The 21,010-nt window shown below is 43.1% G+C and overlaps 1 protein-coding gene across 1 annotated transcript in view; it reads left to right on the top strand.

Moving 5' to 3' along the window:
* Positions 1–21,010, top strand: part of LOC139916878 (calcium-binding protein 8-like) — a 59,245-nt gene that overhangs the window by 8,449 nt on the left and 29,786 nt on the right. Inside the window, exons 2-4 of the mRNA XM_071905896.2 lie at positions 388–509; positions 11,617–11,760; positions 18,848–18,960. Coding sequence (XP_071761997.2) covers positions 388–509; positions 11,617–11,760; positions 18,848–18,960 — 379 coding nt within the window. The remainder of the gene's footprint in view (positions 1–387; positions 510–11,616; positions 11,761–18,847; positions 18,961–21,010) is intronic.

Here is a 21,010-nt window from a genome sequence, read left to right on the forward strand (position 1 = left end):
CACTTTGTTTTTATTTCACTTAACAATCATAAGTCGGTTGAAGAGGGAATTTCCGCGCCACACAGGTCAACTCTCATAACTTTGTTGTCGCAAAGCAGCTCATTTGAATGCCCGATGGCAATTTTCACATCCACAAGAAACTTTAAACTTTGCAGTGAAATATCGCACGTGGAAGTTTTTCCCTCTGCTGGTGAATTTTGCCTAGAAAGATCAAGAGTAATGTGTGGAATTTAATTGGTATTTGTGTTAGAACAAACCTCGCAAAACCCAAGAGGGACATTTCCTCTACTCCTCCCTCGCTCCCTCCCTCCCTCCCCTCCATCCCCTTCAGCATCTTCCTTTACTGCTGTCTTAACTGTTTCCCTCCGCTGTCTGCTTTCTCTCCAGGGAGAAGATGCCGTTCCACCATGTGACGGCAGGCCTGCTGTACAAGGGGAACTACCTGAGTCGCTCTCTGTCGGACAGCGACAGCGACGTGCTGGCCAGCATCTCGGTGGAGGAGCTAGACGGTGAGACACATCAGTGAAGCGCCTGGCTGCTGTCCCGCCTCACGCTTAATGTCCATTAAAAGTGATTTGGCGGCCGCCGCTGCTGCCCGCTTTTCTGCCCCCGTAATTACCGGCGACATTTCATTTTTCAAATGAAGATGGGCAGGCAGATATTTCCACATCGCAGCTACACAGCAGATATGGGCAGTAATCTGAAAAACACACTTCGTTTATGAATTCGTTTTAAGCCGAGTCGTTTATTTACTATAGCAAGCATTTCAGTAGCAGTTAAAGTAATAATCTGTGACATTTTCATATAAATAAATGTCCGTTTTGCTGCTCTCTATCACCAGTTAATATAACACAATAGTGATTCAACCTATACTCAGTTCATGTAAACCTACATTTGCTGTTCTGAACACCGGTCTATTTGGATACAAGATCATTTGCGGCAGTGTTTCTCAACCAGTGAGCGAGTTTTTCTGCAATTTTGGGACCACTATGAACATTTAGTATTTAGATTTTTGTATTGTTGGAAAGAAAAATATTTTATTTTTCATTTGAGCGTACATGCTTAGTTACATATTGGTAATATGAAGTCAGTGGAGCTCTTTGAAGTGACTGTGCTCCCATTCCAGTGCCACTTTTTGAATATTTTTGCCATTCATTCTCACATGATCAGTCTATTGTTTCTGGGTTTACCTTTAGGATAACCTTTAGAAATGTCACAGATAAACACACAAACTGTGAAATACTGTCAGAGTTTCACATCAGGTATGAGTGGACCGTGTAGTGTCATGTCAGAAAAGGGCTTTGGGGATTTTACCAATTTTATTTTTAATCTGTTTTTAAGAACATTCAGAAGTCGTAGATCACCAGATCTAGAATGATTTGCAAATTTGGGTCCTGATCCAAAACCTGTTACTTTACAAAACCACTGATTTTGTGGTATCCTGTAGGCCAGAACTGTGTTGGGTCAAGACAGGCCAGCAGACCACATACTGGTGATAGGTTTGTTTCAGAAGACAGGTGCTGGTCCAATACTGTCCAATCAGCACTGTAGTTAGCAGAGCCTTCACAGACAATAGATGCTACAAACAAGCAGCACCTCGTCAGCGGAGCCAACGAGCATTTAGAGCCTCCAAGCAGGCTAATCCATTATTCTTAACATAGCTTATCTCACCAGGAGCATTCGCGGTCTGCTGGCTTCGGGTTTTTTGACATCAGTTCTCTGCGCTGCAGCTGAGGCTGTGTTTATGAACCCTTTGTTTTGGACTCTGTCTGAGAGTAATCACCCTGGCCCGTAGAACACAAGCCTGATCGATAGTAGTCTGCCGGAGTCAGCAAAGGCAGCCGCACAAGCAGCCAACAAACGAGACGCACCCACACCTCCGAAATATTAATCCAATGATGCCACATTAAGCTGCCGCCAGGCAAATTGGCTGCAGAGCGCACCGTAATAGCCAGCTACTCTATCAGCGTTACTGGAGTTTTAATATGCATGGAGATATTGGCAGCGCATGAATTTCTCATTCAATTTTAACAAGTTAATGTTGTATGGTGAAAAAGAAACAGCTTGCGATTATAAGAGGTTCTCCTGAGGTCAACCAAATACTGTAAGATTGACAAATTGGAGCCTGTGAGCATTCATGCACAGAATTATATTTCATTGTGAATACGTACTGAATATGTTGGGTTAGTGCTGGGCTGCAGGTTTAAGAAGTGGGTCTGTAGACAGAAGGTTGCCAGTTTATGTCCAGACCATCTAGTTAAATCTGAGTGAGGGAAGTTCTTCCTCCATAGCCTTCATAATCATTGAAGTGCTCATGAGCAAGGCGCTTAACTCAGGTACAGATGCTCATTGGACTGTGATTGTAGTTTTGTGCTGAGTATGTTTGTGACCCGGAGGCAGGAAACCTATTTGAAACGCATTAGGTTTTCCTAATAATTCCTGAAAGTAGACTCGTTGGAGGTTTTCATCTGACAACAGTGGAAATAGTCGCACCGCTCTGCGTGTCGTTTTTAACAATGATTAGCAATTACCGTGTATCTCCCACTCGTTCTTGTACGCCGATGCAGCTTACACAGCCTTCACATTCTGCACATTCAACACTTCTGCCTCACAATATTTAAAGAACCAATTTACTGTATTTGTCCAGGACCATTAAAAGGCTTGCTACAGCGGGCCGAGCTGTCACATGGCTGGCAGTGTGGAATCAGTCAGCTGCTGTACTTTGTTAACCTCTCATCAGTCTGCAGAGAGGCTGCTGCTGCCTGTAGGGATATATAGAGGGAAGTCTTACTTACTGCATGGACAATGCCCCAAGATTTGACAATGCGATACTTTAGTCAGTGAGAGGTGGTCAGCTGTGGATGTCTTTGTATGGATTTGCAGCAGACAGCTATTCACTGCCAACAGCAGCACAGCAAGGGTTGGTAATTTACCAGTGTGGGCTTGACACTCGCTTGGCCCTTGCAGACTTTCTGTGAGGGTAGAAACCATAGTTCAGGCAGTGAGACTGATCGCTTTTTCCTTCCACCACTGAAGAAGAAATACGACTTCTTCTTGACCATCTTTGGTTAATCTACCATTACATGTACCAATACAGGATTGGATGTAAATATCCCCAAATCCCTGCTTGATTCCTTAAAACAGAATTCACGTATGTTGTTCCATTGATCTTAAAGATTTCAATCAATATTTGTGAACGTGAACAACTTTCTGCCAGACCTGTAATCCAGAGCCAAGGCTTCAAGAGACAAAAAACTTCGATCTGCTCCACTGTTAATGAACTGAGGTCTGACTTTGTGGATTTATAGAGTGTTTGTTTGAGCTTTTACATCCAAATGCAGGTTAAAGTTAATGTAGTGTTGCTTTTGAGGGGATTTTCTCATTAACACCCAGCAACAAGATCCCCCCATAACCCCCTAAAAGTAACGTACCAGGTGTAGAACGATGTCCGTTAACGCATGACCATGACCAAGTAACATCAATCCATCTTGATGTGTAACGTGGTTTATACCATGTGGTAAAGCCCCTTGGTGTAGACTCGCTCCTGAATTGCAGTACTCTCGCTTCACCTGAATTGGATCCCTTTCAAGTGGCATGTGGTCCAGATTCACTAACTTTGCGTTGTGAGCTTTTGTTTTATTCTCAAAGACATTAATGCAAAACAAGTTGTGGCACAAACAAGCCCTCGAAAAGAGCACGGTGAAGAGCCCCTTCATCACCAGTTGCAAGCTCAAATTGTGTGCTTCAGCTGTAAGGACTAGTCCACCAACGCAGGCGTCATTGTGCCCTAAAGCATCCTTTATAATTGAAGCGCTCCTCTCTGATCTGATCTGAGATTCTGAACCTTCTCCCTTGCCTGCCTGACTTGCTGGTGTTAGCAGCCTGATAGCAGCCGTCCTGAATGCCCAAACTGATCTCTTTGCTCAAAGGCTCTACACCGCCTTTCAAAGGATCTTCCATGCACTACAATCATTTGGGGGAGCAGGTGTTGCAAGCTGCAAGTGAATTGGGCGCCATCTTGACTTGCATAGCCTGCAAAGAACTATTATGTTGATAAGTAATGAGACTTGCATAGAATTTACATATGCATGACCATGACAGACACAAACGGGCTTTATTTTTTGAGCAGCTCTATTAGAAACACTTTCCACTCATCGTGCATGGTTAGCGAACAGCATGGCATTCTGATTTTTATCCCATTTTAGTGATATAGTGCAGCCTCTTCCCTGTGCAAACCTTTAGTGGGTCTGTGTATTTTATGCTTTCATGGATCATGTGGTTCTGCTGAGCGAGGTTCGTGCTTCAGCCCAGGCCAGGAGCGAGTGCTGCATGAGGCCAGTGACCTGTGGTTACATTTGTCCATAGGTGGAAACTTCTTTCCTTGCTGCTTTCCACAAATCAAATGTTCATTCACCCTTTTCACGACCTCAGGCAGAGGTGGAAATCTGTCAGAGTGTAACTGAGTCCAACAGCGGGAACAGCAGGACATGAATGCATTTGCATTTGAGTTTTGTGATTAAGTGCTCTTAGTTTTTGTTTCTCATTAAAATGTATCAGCTGAGGAATAGATAGCGTGGCCAATATGGAAATCTTGTCTGTTTTTTTTTAATGGTTTGAAATCATTTTTCCAGTAAGTGACAGTCTGCCCTGGTGATTAGAGATTCTGTCCATGTGTCCTTTAGCAAGACATTGAACCGCCACATGCTCACTCGCTGCAAGTCACTTATTCACTGTCAGCTAAATGCCTTAAATGTAAATTAATTGGCCTGCTGCACTATCAAAGATGAAAGTCAACCAAACTCACTCATTAAAGCAGATCAAAGTGTCAGATTACAGATTTCTCTTTAGAAGTGCAGGGATCATAGAGCTGCCTGTGTGTAATTTACATTTACTTTTCAGAAACTCTAAGAGAGCAGGTAGCGGGTCAAGGACTCTGAAATAGGATACATGGTTGTTGAACCACATTTGTTGCCGTGGGGATCAAACTGCTGACCTTCTGGATATGAGATGATCTCTATATCCAGTCGGCCATCCTTCCAGCAGTTTGCCTGTGCAGGTTTATGTGGTCTGTATGTGAATTTAATGTACAGGACTAATAATGTAATGATTTGTCAGTTAGCATAGATTTGTATGTTTGAATTAGTTTGATCTGTTCGGTCAGTGTGGCTGATCGTCACAGTATGTGCTTTATGTTACTTTGATGTGGTTTGTTTTGAGGCTGGCGGATGCTTTGTCTCCATTTGGGATTGGTTGATCTATAATCCATGTGTCTTTGATAATTGAAGAGACTGCTGCCTGCTACATTATGTAGTTTGTGTGTTTTCTGTTAAGAATTCATGACAGAAGGTTGGGAGATGAGTTTCTCAGATTCTTCCAGTCACACAGTGGTGCATGTTTACATACAGTTCCCCAAACCCTTTTTTCCTCCTTCAGCGGGAAAGTTGACCACATCCAAACATCCAATAACTGCGCTTCCCTTTTGGGTATATCATCAACACCTCTCCACTTTAGGTAGCTCATCTTTCAAATCCCACCACCTTCTTGTTTTCCTTCCAAGTTGCATCAACATCATCTCACTTTCCTCCTCTCTAGTTAAATCAGACCAGTCCAGAGGGTTTTCAGCACAGTATTGATCTGTGGTGGAGGACTCCCTTCACTCCAGAGCCAAAGATGTTGTGCAAGCTTTCTTTTCCATTATACCTAACCCCATGATCTTCTCATTCTTATTCCACTCTTAATGAGAATCTTGAGCTGGTGTACTTTGTCTGTTTGCCCTGCATGTCGGCGTCAGCGAGTTGATACGTGTGTACTTGCATTGTCACGATAGCCAAAATTCAATATACTTTCATATCATTGCGAAAGACTATTTCAATATTGAAATGTTCTATTCTGTTGAAATAGAAATGTTCAGTGCGTTCACCAAATGTTCTACAAGCTGAAATTTATTTTCAACATCACGTCCAGAGGCTGTGTATATGCAGATGGACTAGTGAGAGCTGCAGTCTGGCTCTGACAGTCGACTGCAGCAGTCAGCACAAAATTCAACAGCTGAGTCAAACAGCTGAAAACATGGCAACAGCGTCAAAACAGTCCACCATGTCTTGAACTGCATCGGTATCCACTGTGGCAGCCCAGGGGGGAATTTGAGGCAGATTTCACAATAAAAGATGACATGGAGACAGGCTTCGCAGCAGAAACAGAAATAGGTCATTTTTATTAAGGGTTTAGGAAAAGGGGAGTGGGGGCGAAATCCAATTTAAATTCCTCCCGGTCGGGGCTAAGGCTCGTCTTCTTTCACTAAGCACACTGGTCCCTTTAACCACCTGAAAGACAGGAGCGAGAGCAGTAAGCCCGCATTGCTTGAAGGAGAGAGGGGAAGAGGAACAGGTAAGCTGACGGACATCAACATTAGGCGGCTCGTTTCCAACTGCGTGGGCCGTATAAACAGCAGCACCCTCTTGGCAGGTTCTCCTTCTCACCGACTGTACGGGATCTTCTGCCAGGCCGTGTGGACGCTGTCACGCCTCCAAACGGCCAAGACACTTGGCTACCTGCGGGGCTGGTATTTATAGTGAGGCTGGTAATTAGGGAATTGGGATCAGGTGTGTCCAGGTCCATGTGCCAGTTGGCTGCAGGACATGGAGAGGATAATACTTCCCTTCAAGCACTTGGCCTAGGCGGAGCCTGCGGCGCTGGCCTTGGTGCTGAGTTACCTGGGGCTGCTTGGGGCGCTGACTGTGCATTCCCTCTCCTCTCTGTCCCACTGGGACGCCACACCGCCTAAACCAGTTACCAAACTGGCGCCAGGAGCCAGATATGGAGATATTTTGCTTGCAGAGCCGACAAATGCTGGGGACACATTCAAAGATTTTTCCAATCATAAGCGACAATGGAAAGATTGACTTAACTACTGAACTGAACTACTGAAATGTACAGATTTTCAGTCTCTTGTGAGGCACACAAATAACAGCGGCTGTCTTTGAGGAGCATAAATGTAAAGACCATAGACCGTAAACAAAAGACTGAGACTCTCCCACAAAGACTTGCCCCGATAAAATCAAACATGTTTGATTTAATTGTGATTGGGATCATAGGAGAGAGATTTGAGTCTTTCACACCCACACACATAACAATTACAGCTGCGACTAAACAGCGCAACGACCCTGGACTGCTGCAGACTCCGCTCAATCTTAAATCATTGCCAAATCTGGCTTGAAAAACGTGCAATGTGTCTCCAGCTAAAGACGGCACTCAACTGACGTCAAAACCTGTGCAAAATTTGCTACAAAGCTCTCCAGGTCCAAGTCTAGTAACACATTATCCTGATGGTTCTTCTTCTTCGTAGTCACATCAGATTTTTAGACGTTAAACTTAGTGTTGGTATCCGGTATCCAAAATTCTGGTGTTGTGACAGCAGCAGCGTGTGCCAGGCGTGTCTCCGCCGATGCCAAGCTCTGCTGCTGTATCCGAAAGGTCAAGCAGAAGGCGATAGTGAACGGATTACATCATGCAGGCAAGCAGGCATCATTCATTCAAACATAGCACACCCTCATTAACATGTGATTGTGTGTATCGCACAAGAACACAGCAAGGCATCCTGCATAAAATGAACCCAGTCTACTGATTTATGATTCTGTTCTGTACGTTGGACTTTGCCGTGCCTTCTCTTGTTACCTCAGGATGGTATGAATGTCAGATTTTGGGTTGGAAAGCGGCTCTGTATTTCCCGTGACGAGAGTCTTGATGGATAGGGAGTAGTTGTGCATGAAATAGATTGAGTCATATGAATATATAAACCTAGTCTCAATGTTGTTATTCTGTTCCAACAAGCCCCAGACACAGGAAAGTACTCTACAAAGGCCTGAGTCACTGATGGATTTATTCATGAGACGCTCATTTCAATGTACGAAAATAAATCCCTATGCCTTTGATGTACCCGTGTCTGTTTGTTAGCTTTGTGTGTGCATGTGCATGTGTGTTTGCGGATGTTTGTGTGTGTGTGTGTGTATGTGTGTGTGTGTGTGTGTGTGTGTATACCACATACACTTACAAAATGAGTATCTCTACAATAAGGCTTTGTATTGTTACAAATGATGATGGTGGATTATTTGCTCGGGAGCAGATGTTTAGGGAAGCAGCAACAGTGGAAATGTGGTTTAGACGCCGGTTGGAGAGTGCGCCCTCTTACATCTAGGTGCTTGACTAAAATTGACTTGTTTCCAATTTTATTAGACAATTCGGAAAAAACTATCCTCCAGAATTCACACTTTGTTTATGTCTTGTTGTTCCAAGATGACTGGTTCGGAATAGCAGCGATGCAGCAGAAGATTGGTTGATTTATTAAAACCATTTGTTGATGATTTCTTGACACAACTAGACGGAAAGTGCTAGTAGGACTTGTTTGTTTTCTGGATTCCCATCAAAAAAATGTAAGTGCAGCAAGTGATTTCTGCTTTATTACAATAAAGGACCTAACACCTGCAGAAACAGGAAGTGTAATGTCCTCTATATGTCCGCACAAAGACGACAAACCCTTGGGAGGGTGAGGGTTAAATCATGTATTCCACTTCCCAGTCTCAAATTATTCAGCGCTCAACAGTGTGCTCATGCATGCCATGCAATCATAGTGTTCTTTAGAGATGTGACATTCCACCTCTATTTAAAAACACCAGATGCCTGTCACTCTCTCTCTCTCTCTCTCTCTCTCTCTCTCTCTCTCTCTCTCTCTCTCTCTCCTCTCTTGCCATACACCCTCTCCTGTCTGAAGGCACACTTATGAAATATGCATTTATGAAAGCACAGAGGAGCCTGCCGACTTCTTCCACCGACGACTAGATCACACGCTGAGCAGCTAGTGAAGCAGTCGCTGACTCAATTGTGCATAAGCGAGGCATTTTTTTTTTGTCTTTATTTGTAAGAGTGAGTCAGTTTAGTAAAATGTAGCTTCGGTAACACAACATGGATGCATTCACTGTATAGTTACAATAATGGAAAACTGCAGATCCGTACTAATATGCTGATTTTGAGTATTCATGTAGACAAGGGGCGGAAAACAGAAGGAAGACCACAATCAGAATCCAAATGACTCTGCAGACTGAATTATAATGATCTATAATGCGGGAAAACGGCCTAAATTGTCATGTTGCTTATCTTTTTTCAGTTTATATATGTCAGCTTGCATGCACTTGCATTAATTCTCTTGTGTCCATGGCTTAATACAGCATATAGAATTAATCAAAATGTGGGGAAAGGAGGCCCTTGTGGAAATTGTATTATTTTGGGCATAGAACATTTTAAAAGATTTGTGGAAGAGTATTTCAACTTGGTTTCAACTGATTAGTGAAGTTTGTGAGATTAGCAAGTGTAGGCCAAACTGATCAAGAGCAGGAAAACACACACCACTCACACGAACACACACACACACACACACACACACACACACACACACACACACAAAGCCTCTCTGTCTTTCAGTTCTTAGTGCCAAATCTGTAATTTCCACGGTTTTGAATTCAAAGTAAGCTTGCAGTAGTAAGAATGGTTAGAAAAACACACTGCAAACAGTTGTTCTGGTGGATTTTCTTCATTTCATTTAGTAAAATATGAAAGAACAGAACTCACCTGCTCCATATTGGTCCATGCACTGTCTTGATTCAGCTCTATACACACAAGGAAAAGTCAAAGTTAGTCAACTGAATCAAAACTGTAGATAGACAAGGCAATTCTCCTTGAACTATAAGGTCCACTGTAGTATAAAGGTGATCACTCAAAGACATTATGTTAGCAGTGATGACAAGAAATTTGCATATCCCTATAATTATCATCATAATTTAATTGATTCCATGCAGGGTGGGAAATGAACTCCAGCCACCGGCCAAATGTGCCAATAAAATTTTGGCTGTTAAGTTGGACTCTCCCAGACACTCTGGCAGGAAACCAGCCATCAGTGGGAGCTCCTCTTCTCTCCTAAAAATCTGTTTAGCTGGTAAAATAGTGAAAGTAGAAAGTAGTGGGTGAAGTTTGAGACGAACCTGCCGCTGTGACTTCTTCCCCTTATTCCATGATATGAGATTTATCCCACAGCAGTAAGAAACCACCAGAACCTGCGGGCGTTTCCTCTATGTCGACTAAACCCTGTAGCCTACATCCTGCTGCATGACCAGTAAGAGTTCAGAAGATGGATTTAATAGCCTTTTTTTATTATACTACAAATTGCAATACAAGACATCACAAAAACAACACAATACCATACCAGAACAGCAAACAACACAATAGCTATGTGTGATAACTTGGCACGTCAGCGGCTACTCTGGTCACAATTCGCAACTCGCACTTTTAATGACGTCAGACAACAAACAAAACGTGTGTTTATTGATCAGTAAACACTCCTGACACTGTAGGGTTTGGATAAAACTGTTTGTCCACAGAAACACGCACAATACTGTAAGATGCTCGGGATAAAACACTGCTGTAGAATACCACAAAAGCTAACGGTAGCTAATATAGAGCTACGATGCTAATGCGGCCATGGTAGTTAGCATTAGCGTTAGCATCTACTAACATAATACCCGGATCCGCATCACATCCCAGCTCAGAATCGGCTGTTTCAGAGTCTCGTTTCACGTTGATGGTTTCGTTGGAGCTTGGAAAGGCAAACTCCAACACTAAGAGTAATTAAAAGCGAATGTTTTACCACAAAAGAGTAATCACATAGAGCTTTAACAGTCTTTAAAACTCACTCTTTAAAACTGAAATTTGTTCCTTGGATAATCTGAAAATTTAAGATTTCACAGCACCAATTTACTATGCTGAGTGGGAGTGGTGATATCTATAGAAAAGCACCTGTGAGAGTGATAATCCACACAGTGACCCACTTTAGGGGCGTCATGGTGGACGAGTGATTAGATGGACGGTCCCGTAACCGGAAGGTCACAGGTTCAACCCCCCCCCCGGAAACAGCCATTGCCTCCCGTCAAAGTGCCCTTGACTAACTGAGAACGGCAGATAGATGAATGATTAAAATATAAACGCGTCGATTCTAAATTTGAATTGTGAAAGAGGAAAGCAGAGAGAGAGAGAGAGAGAGGGGAACGTTGGAGAATATGAAGGGAAGGAAAAGGAGCAGAAGTGACAGCGGCTGTGACAGCAGGTGGAGAAAATGAATCGATGGGCTGAATTGATCTTGTTAACTGAAAGCAGTGGTGCGAGACCAATCACATAACACACAGCCCCAAGCTGGGTCACACAGGGAGGAGGGGAGGGAGAGAGAGAGAGAGAGAGAGGTGTGTATGAATGATGATGAATGAGAGGGAAGGGCTGAAATGCTGAGAAAGTTTATAAAACGTAAGATGAATTGAAAGACGATGAGAAGTATATTACGGTCAAAGAAAGACATCCAAAAAATAAAGCGGGCAGTGTAAAGAAACACAAGGGAGAGATGAGCAGATGAGAGAGAGAGAGAGAGAGAGAGAGAGAGACTGATGCACATTCATAGTATTTTAGATGAACATGGACAAGTGTTTGTTTGTGCAACTGTTTCTTTCTGTGTCTTGTTGTTCTGGGCGGGGGGGAACGCTGTGTGCGGATGCTGAGTCGTGTTCCTGTCTGTCTTGGCAGAGATCCGCGAGGCGTTCAGGGTGCTGGATCGCGACGGCAACGGGTTCATCTCCAAACAGGAGCTGGGTATGGCCATGCGCTCTCTGGGGTACATGCCCAGCGAAGTGGAGCTGGCCATCATCATGCAGAGACTAGACATGGATGGTGAGTCACGACCTCACACACACACACACACACACACACGTACGCGCACACACACACACATCCACACAAGCGTAAAAACACACTGTATAATGCAGATTTGGGTCCTCCCCTCATCTGTACAGACTGTGTTCACCATCTTAAACACGTACACACCATGAGGAATACGCTCCTATCAACAGGGACATTTTTGCAAACATTACCATAAATGCCGCTCTCTCCCCTCCTCAGATGCATATATTGCATTTTCCCGTGTGTAATACATAAAACATGTATGCATGCATGCTTGAGGGTGTTGCTCGTTTCCATCTCTACCGCTCGCCGTTTCCACTTAACACAGAAGTACGAAAAAGCGTAAATGATCCCACTACAGATGCACTGCACATCAAGCTCTTCAGCATGAAAACATCATGTTTAATATGCATATACTGTAGGGTCACAGGGCCTGCTGATGGGAAAAAACAATCTGAATGGAGAAACGTGTGAGAAGAGTGTGATGAGAAACCAAATTTAACTGTGTTGATCCATTCACCGCTGTTCAGTGGTGGAGAAAGTACTCAAATCCTTTACTTAAGTAAAAGTAGCAAAACCATAATGGCAAAAATACTTAATTAAAGGTAAAAGTCTTCCATTCAAAAGTTTACTTAAGTAAAAGTATAGAAGAATTAGCAGTAAAATGTACTTAAGTGTCAAAAGTAAAAGTACTCATTCTTTCAGAGTGTTAAATTATTGATGCATTAACCTGTAAGAAATATTTTAATGTTGTAGCTCTAACTGCTCCATATACTGTTGTTGAGTTTAAACTCTTAACTATGCATAACATATTTTTTGAGCTTATCGTATGTTTTGCATATAAAACCTTATTCTGCAAAGTAACTGGTAACTACAGCCGTCAGATAAATGTAGCGGAGTAAAAAGTACAAGATTTCAAGAAGTATAAAGTCTCACAAAATGGAAATACTCAAGTAAAGTTCTAGTACCTCAAAAATGTACTTGACTGTACTTGAGTAAATGTTGCTTTCCACCTCTGCCGCTGTTGCTGGAACTGTGCAAACAGGGCAGCAATGGATCATGAATTTTTGGTATTGGATTTATGTCAACGGATCCAGACTGCTTGTGCTTCCTGCTTTAAAGTCGGTCAGCGGTGAGATCTAAATCAGCTCAAGTTTACGGCCGCAACGCTGCCATCTCACCTATGACCTCTGACCTTTGTCCTGAGAGAAAACGCTGTCAGCAGCAAGAAAACACAAACACAGCCGAACCTCCTTCCTACAGATGCAGCTTCTGCGCCAAGCCGGGTTTGGGTCAAGGCTGCCTGCATGAACAATGACTGGCATTTTATAACGGTAGTCTTTCAGAATCCTATAAGGCATAAATCGCAATATGCAAAAAGTAGGACGATGTAAGATCCCTGGAAACGTATTCAAGCTTCCCTTGCTGCCGTCACAGCCTTTCATAGACGCTTTTCAGTTCCGCTGTGGTGACAAGAGAGAAATACTGTAAATGTTCAAGGCTGATATTAAAGTTTAAGAAGTTGGACTGCCTTTATTCCTCTGCACTGACTCATCGTCAGTCTCGGGAGGCAGGAGAGTCTCCGGTGCCTCGGGGGTCGGGTCTCGCCGCATCGTCTGCTGCGACAGGAGAGGCGGGCTCTGCTGCTTTTTTCTAGCTGACGAAGGTCACTGCGGCTTTTGTTTTCAGGAATTTTCTGAAGTGTAAATGCTGTTTGTTTATTTATTCGTTTCAGTTCTCTTCGCTCTTTTTTTGTCTCCGTGTTGTTGAATCCGAGTTCGCCGGCCGGGCTTGTTGTTCGGAAGACCTCTTGCCAGTTGAAACGGCCCGGGGCAGCTTGTTCGTCCTTGCTGATGTCAAAGGCGAAGGAATTGAGGTTTTGTTTTTTTTTTCAGCGTTCTTGAACCTGAGGTGGGGATTACCAGCTGGCTTCTTTATGTCTTTGGGTTGTTTTCTTCGATTCAATAAAGATCCAGCTATGGTCCAACAGGTACAGAGAAACAAATAAATGAAGAAAAAGGCTGAGAAAAAGGCTGGGGAGGCTTTTCAGATGCAAAAAGGATTAATTTACATCTTGGAAAATAAAATAAAAGTGACAAAAAGTGGAAAAAACATTTGGACATTTCTGAGCTCAGACCATCATCAACACTAACACAGTGTCTATCAGCAGACTCTTGAAGTAAGATACAAGATACTGGTCTTCTTCAATAGGAAGAAGACCAGTAGGAGGCATGGAGAGTTTCCAGTCACTTACACATTTATATAATTAGAAGAGACCTATCATGAGAGCTAGAATAACAGACGCTACTTTACTAAATGACACTGGTTTATACAATAAGATGGTACAAAAGCAATAAAATAGTACCTAAGAACATGAGCAAATACAATATCCCTTTTCCAAAGATCCAAAGGAATAGAGGATGTAGCTGTACAGCTTTCTACAGAGAGAAAGACTAGAGGGTTTTTAGTAGGTTTTATTAGGTTTATAAAAAGCAAGTCATTGACAGCTCTTCATTGAGCCCCTTCGTATGTAATGTCTTCATATAGAAAATCCATTTATACTCAATTCTAGCTCCAAAAGGTGAGACCTTAATCCAAAAGATTACACTGTCAGCATTTATCTGACAGTCTTATCCAGGTGAATGCAGCGGTAGAATAAGCTTAAATCTCTACGTTGCCCATATTATAAGGAGCTAGCAGGAGTGCAAGAGTCAAGAGCATTCAGACAGTAGATGGAACAAAATATTTGTGTCCGATAGAAAAGTGCTAGGTAAAGAAAAGGAGGGGATGACATGAAAGAAATTAGGAAGGAAGACAAGTACTTTTATTTTTTGCTAATATCTGCCTTCTCTTGAACCATGACATGACAGAAAAAAAATTTTTAAACATATCAGCTGAAGATAATTGCTTTATATTGTATATTGCGTGTAGCTGGATGTGTGACAGCAGCTCATTTTGGGTCCCCAGTCTGAGTGATAGGTGAGTGAGGAGAGAGGAGGGCCCATTCCTCACCTGGGAGTTTGGATTGATCGAGTTGCGAGAACGATCCTTCAGAAGATAAACGGACAGATATGTACGGTGAAAGGTCCGGCCTGTTGTTGTTTCTGCTGCGTCTCTCCCTGAGGTCGTATTCTCAACACTGACGTTCAAAGCAGTTTGTGAAACTGTCTCATATTCACGTGCGCAGACACAATACTGAAGAGCCGGCGATCAAAAGGACAAAGGCATCGAAAGGCGAGAAGCGTTACCAAATGAATGGAAATTGATGGTAATGATTGTATCTCAGCCAAGCGGGCGGCTGCAGCTGATCGCTATAAGATACAGATGGGCTATCTGGTCATCGTCTCTGCTGTCAAGTCAATCCAGGCGATTGTTATTGAGCTCCGCACTCCCGTCACGGAGAAGTGTGAACGCTCTTCTGTGTTGGAGATCACAGCACTGCGGCAGCCTTTTGTTTTTCAGTATAGATCATCCACGCTCTTCTTTTTCCTCTCTCAGGTTATATCAAGTGACCTTGATGCTCTGTTTCTCTAAACCTGGCTCTCTGTAGGCAGATATTTACTAGGCTATATAACAACAAAGAAAGATCAATATTTGTTTTTTATTCTCCTATATTTGTATTCGCCTTTATTTAAAGACACAAGGAAATGTTTCATGTCTTCATGTCATATCATGTCAGTCTCTCATTTCATGTCTTGGGTCATGTCATGTTGGGTCGTAACGTGGGGAGGAGCTGGTCAAAAGTGGGCGGGACGAACCAGAACGAAGACAGGAAGTGACTCACGAATCCTGAGCTTCACATTTCAGACACCTCAAAATGGATAAAAGGAAAAGGAAAAGGAAACAAAAATTCACCACTGTACCATGATGCCATTTGTGTCACTTTTAAGTATGAAGTATGAATTTGCAGGTTTTATATGATTGGATTTAAATCTGTGATGGCATTATTGATTTGAATTTTTATGTGCTGGTACACCATGAAATAGAAAATGTGACATTTTCCAGGATGTAAAAGCAATGGGATTTTGATAGAAAAACACAAGAAAACAAATATTTTGTGATTTTCTTTTTTTGACAGTGATTGTTAAATAAGTGTGTGTTATTCATTCATTTATTCATTCATTTTCTTTACCCACTTATTCCTCACAGAGGGCCGGAGCCTATCCCAGCATGCGTTGTACATTACGACATGGATAATTAGCTAACAAGATGAGAAAAAGTCGTTTTTCACTTGATTGTGACTTAAACTTGGTAGACTGGCTGAACAGTAATTATTATATAATGACAAGCTTTCCATGGTGGGAGTAAGATCAAACAACCCACATGTGTTTCTCCTGAATCTCAACTCTCGCCCTGCCTCATCAATCCCAATACAGCAAGAACTACGGTACTTTACCGTCATCCTGTCTTACCTTGAACCGCTTCACCCTGTCCGCCCTTATCGCCACCTTCATCCATCCATCCTCCCCCTCCTGACACCCCGGGGCGCCGCTTCACCCTGGCCCCCCCGCCCCCCCGCCCCGGGCCTCGCCACGCTGCATATGCAAGGCTGCGAGTTCAATCGATGGCATCAAACGTGACGGTGCCAGCGTGGTTTCCACCATCGGGGCGGGCGAGGAGCGAGGCGGAGGGGGGGGGGGGGCAGATTGAGCCGTCCTGCATGAGTAGTTTTCCACTGACGAGGTCCCAGCCTCATCTGCAGGTACAGGAAGAGCAGAGGGGGGAGTGGAGTTAGATTAGAGGAGAGACGTGAGAAACATGAGACGGAGAAGTGAGAGGAGTGTGTGAACAAACTGAGTTTTGAAAGAATGAAGAATAGGAAGGGATTCCATAAGTCTTTGTTATTAAATTACATATTCCCTATTGCACAACCTGGATACTTGTCATTTTAATGTGTCATTCCTTTAAATTCAATTCTGTTGCAGGTGTTTGGCTGCAGAATTGTCTATCTACTCCATTAATCAAAACCCTTACTTTTCTGTCAGTTTCAGGATAAAACCAGTATTGCTGACTTTTTCACATCATCTCTCATTTTTCTTAGGCATCTGATTCCCTGGCTTAGACTGTTCGGTGTACAGCAAGTGGTTTTCAGTTTAGGGTTGTTTCATTTAAACATAAAGATGATCAAACTTGACAAACAGAGGAAATACAAACTGTGCAGTTGAGAGCAAAGAAACCCTGCTGGGCTCATGAAAACTTCTCACCCCCAAAGAAAAAGGGAGAAAAAGACATTCAAGATTAAAATGTGACAGAAATGTGTCATGTAATTCAAGGTTGCGTTACCCTCTAGTCCTCCTGCTACTCATAGGAGCCATTCACTTGAAACTCAGAACCAAATACCAACTGGCAGACAGCCTCGTCTGTATGAAGCCATGATCCATTAGTGGGAATTTACCGGAGGTTGCTGTCTGCAATGAAAGCGTTTTGATGGTCTGTTTTGGCAGTAACTCTGACAACTGTCAGCTAGTTCCCAGAGAAGTCGTGTTTGAATCAATGCACACAGCAGGAAAATACAGAATTAACGTTAAAAGTGATAGCTGTAGACCTTGATCTGCTTCAAATCCAGTTCTGTAGGAGCCCCGCTGAGCTAGTCAGAGCTCACTGGTATGTTTACAATCTGTCATGTAAATGGCAAATGATGTTTTAAACTTGGTGAACTGGAGAGACCTTGCCCTGAATTATAACAACAAAGACACAGAACAACATCTATATTTCCCTTTAGGCTCAAACGTATAAATGCTGCAGCAGCTAATGAGTTTCTACAAACTCATTGCTCAAGCAAACCTGTGGAAAGTTCCTGCAGCCCCGCAGGCTTCAGTTATGTGTGTGCTGTGCAGTTGTTTTTAAGTCCAAGAATAAGTTAGCTAAATAAGTTTTATGGCTTCAGAACTAGATGGTGTACAGTTGAGACCGAAAGGCAAGATGGGAGAAAGGGGGGAAAAGGGGGCATGCCACAATAATCAGATTCAAACCCACAAATTTGCAGGAACATGGTAAGCAGACATTTTTCTATTCTATTCTAGATGCTACCCACACCTTTGTGCATGTAAGCCCAGTCTCAAAGTGAACACTTCTGCCCACTGAGAGACTTGATAAGCCGTCTAAACGTTCTTGTCACCAGATGTGATTCTTAAAAAGCGTCTTATACCTTAGCAGCTGTAGAACCGTCCGTCAGCCGTCGACAGCGTGTCATCACTGCTGCTCCCTCAGACACTTTTATAGCAACATCTTAGCATAGCAACACTATTCAGAGAGCATGATGGTATGCTGCTGTTTAACCAGAGTCAGGTGTTGGAGTGTTGTTGACAAATGACTGATAGAAATGATATAAAATTAAAATCTCACTGTAACCAAAAGCAATGCAGTCTCATAAAATTTTGTGAAATGAGCAGAAACCCTGAAATGTAGATTATGTGTTGTGGGCAAGAATTATGTCAAGATTACCTCCGCCCACCATGAAAGGATGATGTGACAAGACGAGCCATTTTCCTGTTTCTCACATGAAAAGGTTAGCTAATGGTTACGTTTAGGCAAGTACACCAACTTCGGTTAAGGTTAGGCAGCTAAAACAGCCTGGTTAAGGTTAGGGTAAGGTTTTGGTCATTGTTAAATAAGAAAAGCTTTTGCTAAAAATGGAAAAACTCAGTAGAAAACATAGTGGCATGAGTTGGGAATTAAACCCAGGTAATCAGAGTTGAAGGTAAATGTAAACGTTCATCCATCTTAACTGTCCATCATGCTATTTCAGCATCAAACTGCTGCCTGTTTCTAGTCGTGTCTCTTTCACAGAATCCTTTCATGGTGGGAAAATGTACTTCACTTTACATGCAGGGAGCCCATATTTGCATTTAAAGCCATTGTGCTCATTTCACGAAAGGCAGCAAGTGATTAGTTTTGTCCACTTGATCCACTTGAGTGTCGAGTGGCCGCTGCTTCATGGTTGGAGTTTTCAATGAAATCAACACCAGGCCTTCAATAACATGCCTGATGCACACACTCCGCTTGGACATGTCATGTGAAAAGAACATTACTTGTGAGTCATGTGTCTCTCAATCTGATCTTTTTCTTGTTGCGTTAGGTGATGGGCAGGTCGACTTCGACGAGTTCATGACGATCCTCGGACCCAAACTGCTGTCGTCTGAAACGAGAGAAGGCTTCCTGGGGAGCACGATAGACACGATCTTCTGGCAGGTAAAACATGACTCTCCTAAGCGCTCCTGTTCAGTTTTAGTTTGCCGAAGTTGGAAGATGGATTGAAATGGAGACGAGGGAATGGATACGTCTCGGTTTGAATGATGATCACTGTAAAGGAGAGCAGAAAATGGACTTATGATCGGTTTTTAGTCTTCTTTAGCCTTAACTGAAAGGCTTGAGTGTACTGCCCACAAAGTGAAACTGCTTTTTGGGGGTTATAAAGGTCAAGACTCGAGTTCAGATATCTTCTCGACAAAAATGACACCCATAAATTCTACTAAAAGACATACTATCCACTTTGTCTCAGTTTCAATACTCACACACAGTTACTGTACTGTGGCTTTGATAGCTGAAAGGGCTTCGACAATCTCAAGGGAGTCAGAGCGACAGGAGAGTCAGTGGAATAAGCAACAACAACAAGAGAGAAAATGTCAGAGCGGGAGTGAAACAGACCGACTCCGAGTGAGTGAGACTGAGAGAAACTGAGTGATGAATGTGTGAGCAATAGAAAGAGAGAGAGAGAGAGATAGAGAGAGAGAGCCGGAACGGGAACGATGACAGATCGGAGCAGGTGCGAGGGAAAGAAAGGGACATTTTGGCACCGATAGTAACACTTGGCAAGGCCCTCCCCTCGATGTAATCGTCGGCTTGACCTGGGCTTTTTCTCGGGGGCAGGAGCTCGTGGTTTACGCCGCGAGGACACGAGTCTTCGGAGGTACGAGCGCAGGCTGAGCGGACGCGCCGCCAGCCCCGTTTGGCTGCTGCGGTGACCTTGGCTTGTGTGGGAGAGCAGTCGGCCTGAAAAGGTTTCTTTCCAAGTAAGAGGGGTAGGCGTGGGTTGGGGTTTGTTAGCTCTACACATAGAAACCCATATTTATTGTTGGATGAATGAAAACCCAGCAAGCAGGCACCAGCAGAAGAAAATATCTCGTCCGACGCGCACGCCGTTTCTATCTGTTATTCAGTGGAAAAAACGTATTAACCTTGATTCGTCGTGGTTATTCCCTCTAACTCACCGCAGATGATTGGTTGCTTGAGGCGCTACAGTTTCGTGCTTAGTTTCCTCTGTTAATGGGCAGTGGTGTGTGACTCACCTCTCTTTATTTATTCATTTGGTGTTCGGTGAACATCCTGTTTGAATTCCTCTTCTGAACTGTAGCTTTGTCAAGTGTTTATTTTTAAGTGTTAATATGGTGGAATAGGTAACTGCCTTTTGGCTTTGCCTCTAACTAATGGGCACCATATAATTGGCCCACAGTCCCCTATTTAAAACCAGCAGTATATCTTATCTGGATATCTTTGCCTTTGTAGGTGTCATTTTCAGGATAGTGTGTCTGTGAGTCATGGGGCTTTTGTGTGCCACTAGCTCAGCCTCAAGGAATAGAATAAGTTATTTATTAGTGTGACTGAAACTTGCTGTGATATTATCATTATTGTTATTATTATAGTAATAATAACAGTAATACTTTAAGAAGTTGCAAAATGCTTACAAGCCATTAGCAACAATAAAGAGCTACAATAAAGACTTTCTAGGTCTGTTAAGGCCCGCTCAGAACAGAAAAAGCGATGTAACAATGTAACTCAGCATAGCAATACAAGTATACATAATGAATAATAACACTATAAACTTGAAAGCCTGCCTAACAGTTCAGTAAACACCAAGTTAAAGAATGAGTTCGGTGATTTTGGACCTATATATAATCTGTCTCTTACATCCCTGTAGTACCTGGACCCACAGACAGTATTGGCTCCAGAGTCAGCTGTCAGTTGAAACAGTGAGCTCCGCTGCCTCTTGCTGCTAACAATGAGGTCAAACTGTTTGTCAGAATATCTCCAAAAAAGCCATTTGTCAGCTCCACAGAGGAGTTGAGAGGAAACATGACTCACTTCCACCATTACGCAACTTTCACTAATCAGGAATTCACAGAACTATTTTTCTCTGCCGCAGCACAGACCTCTGCGGGGTGAAAGGCGGTTCCTGGCGGAGTGATCTAGTTCTGGACGGTCAGGTCAGATTGTAAACAGTAGAGTTTGGTAGAAGACGATC

The sequence above is a fragment of the Centroberyx gerrardi genome, chromosome 6 (assembly GCF_048128805.1).
Source record: "Centroberyx gerrardi isolate f3 chromosome 6, fCenGer3.hap1.cur.20231027, whole genome shotgun sequence".
Taxonomy (NCBI): Eukaryota; Metazoa; Chordata; class Actinopteri; order Beryciformes; family Berycidae; genus Centroberyx; species Centroberyx gerrardi.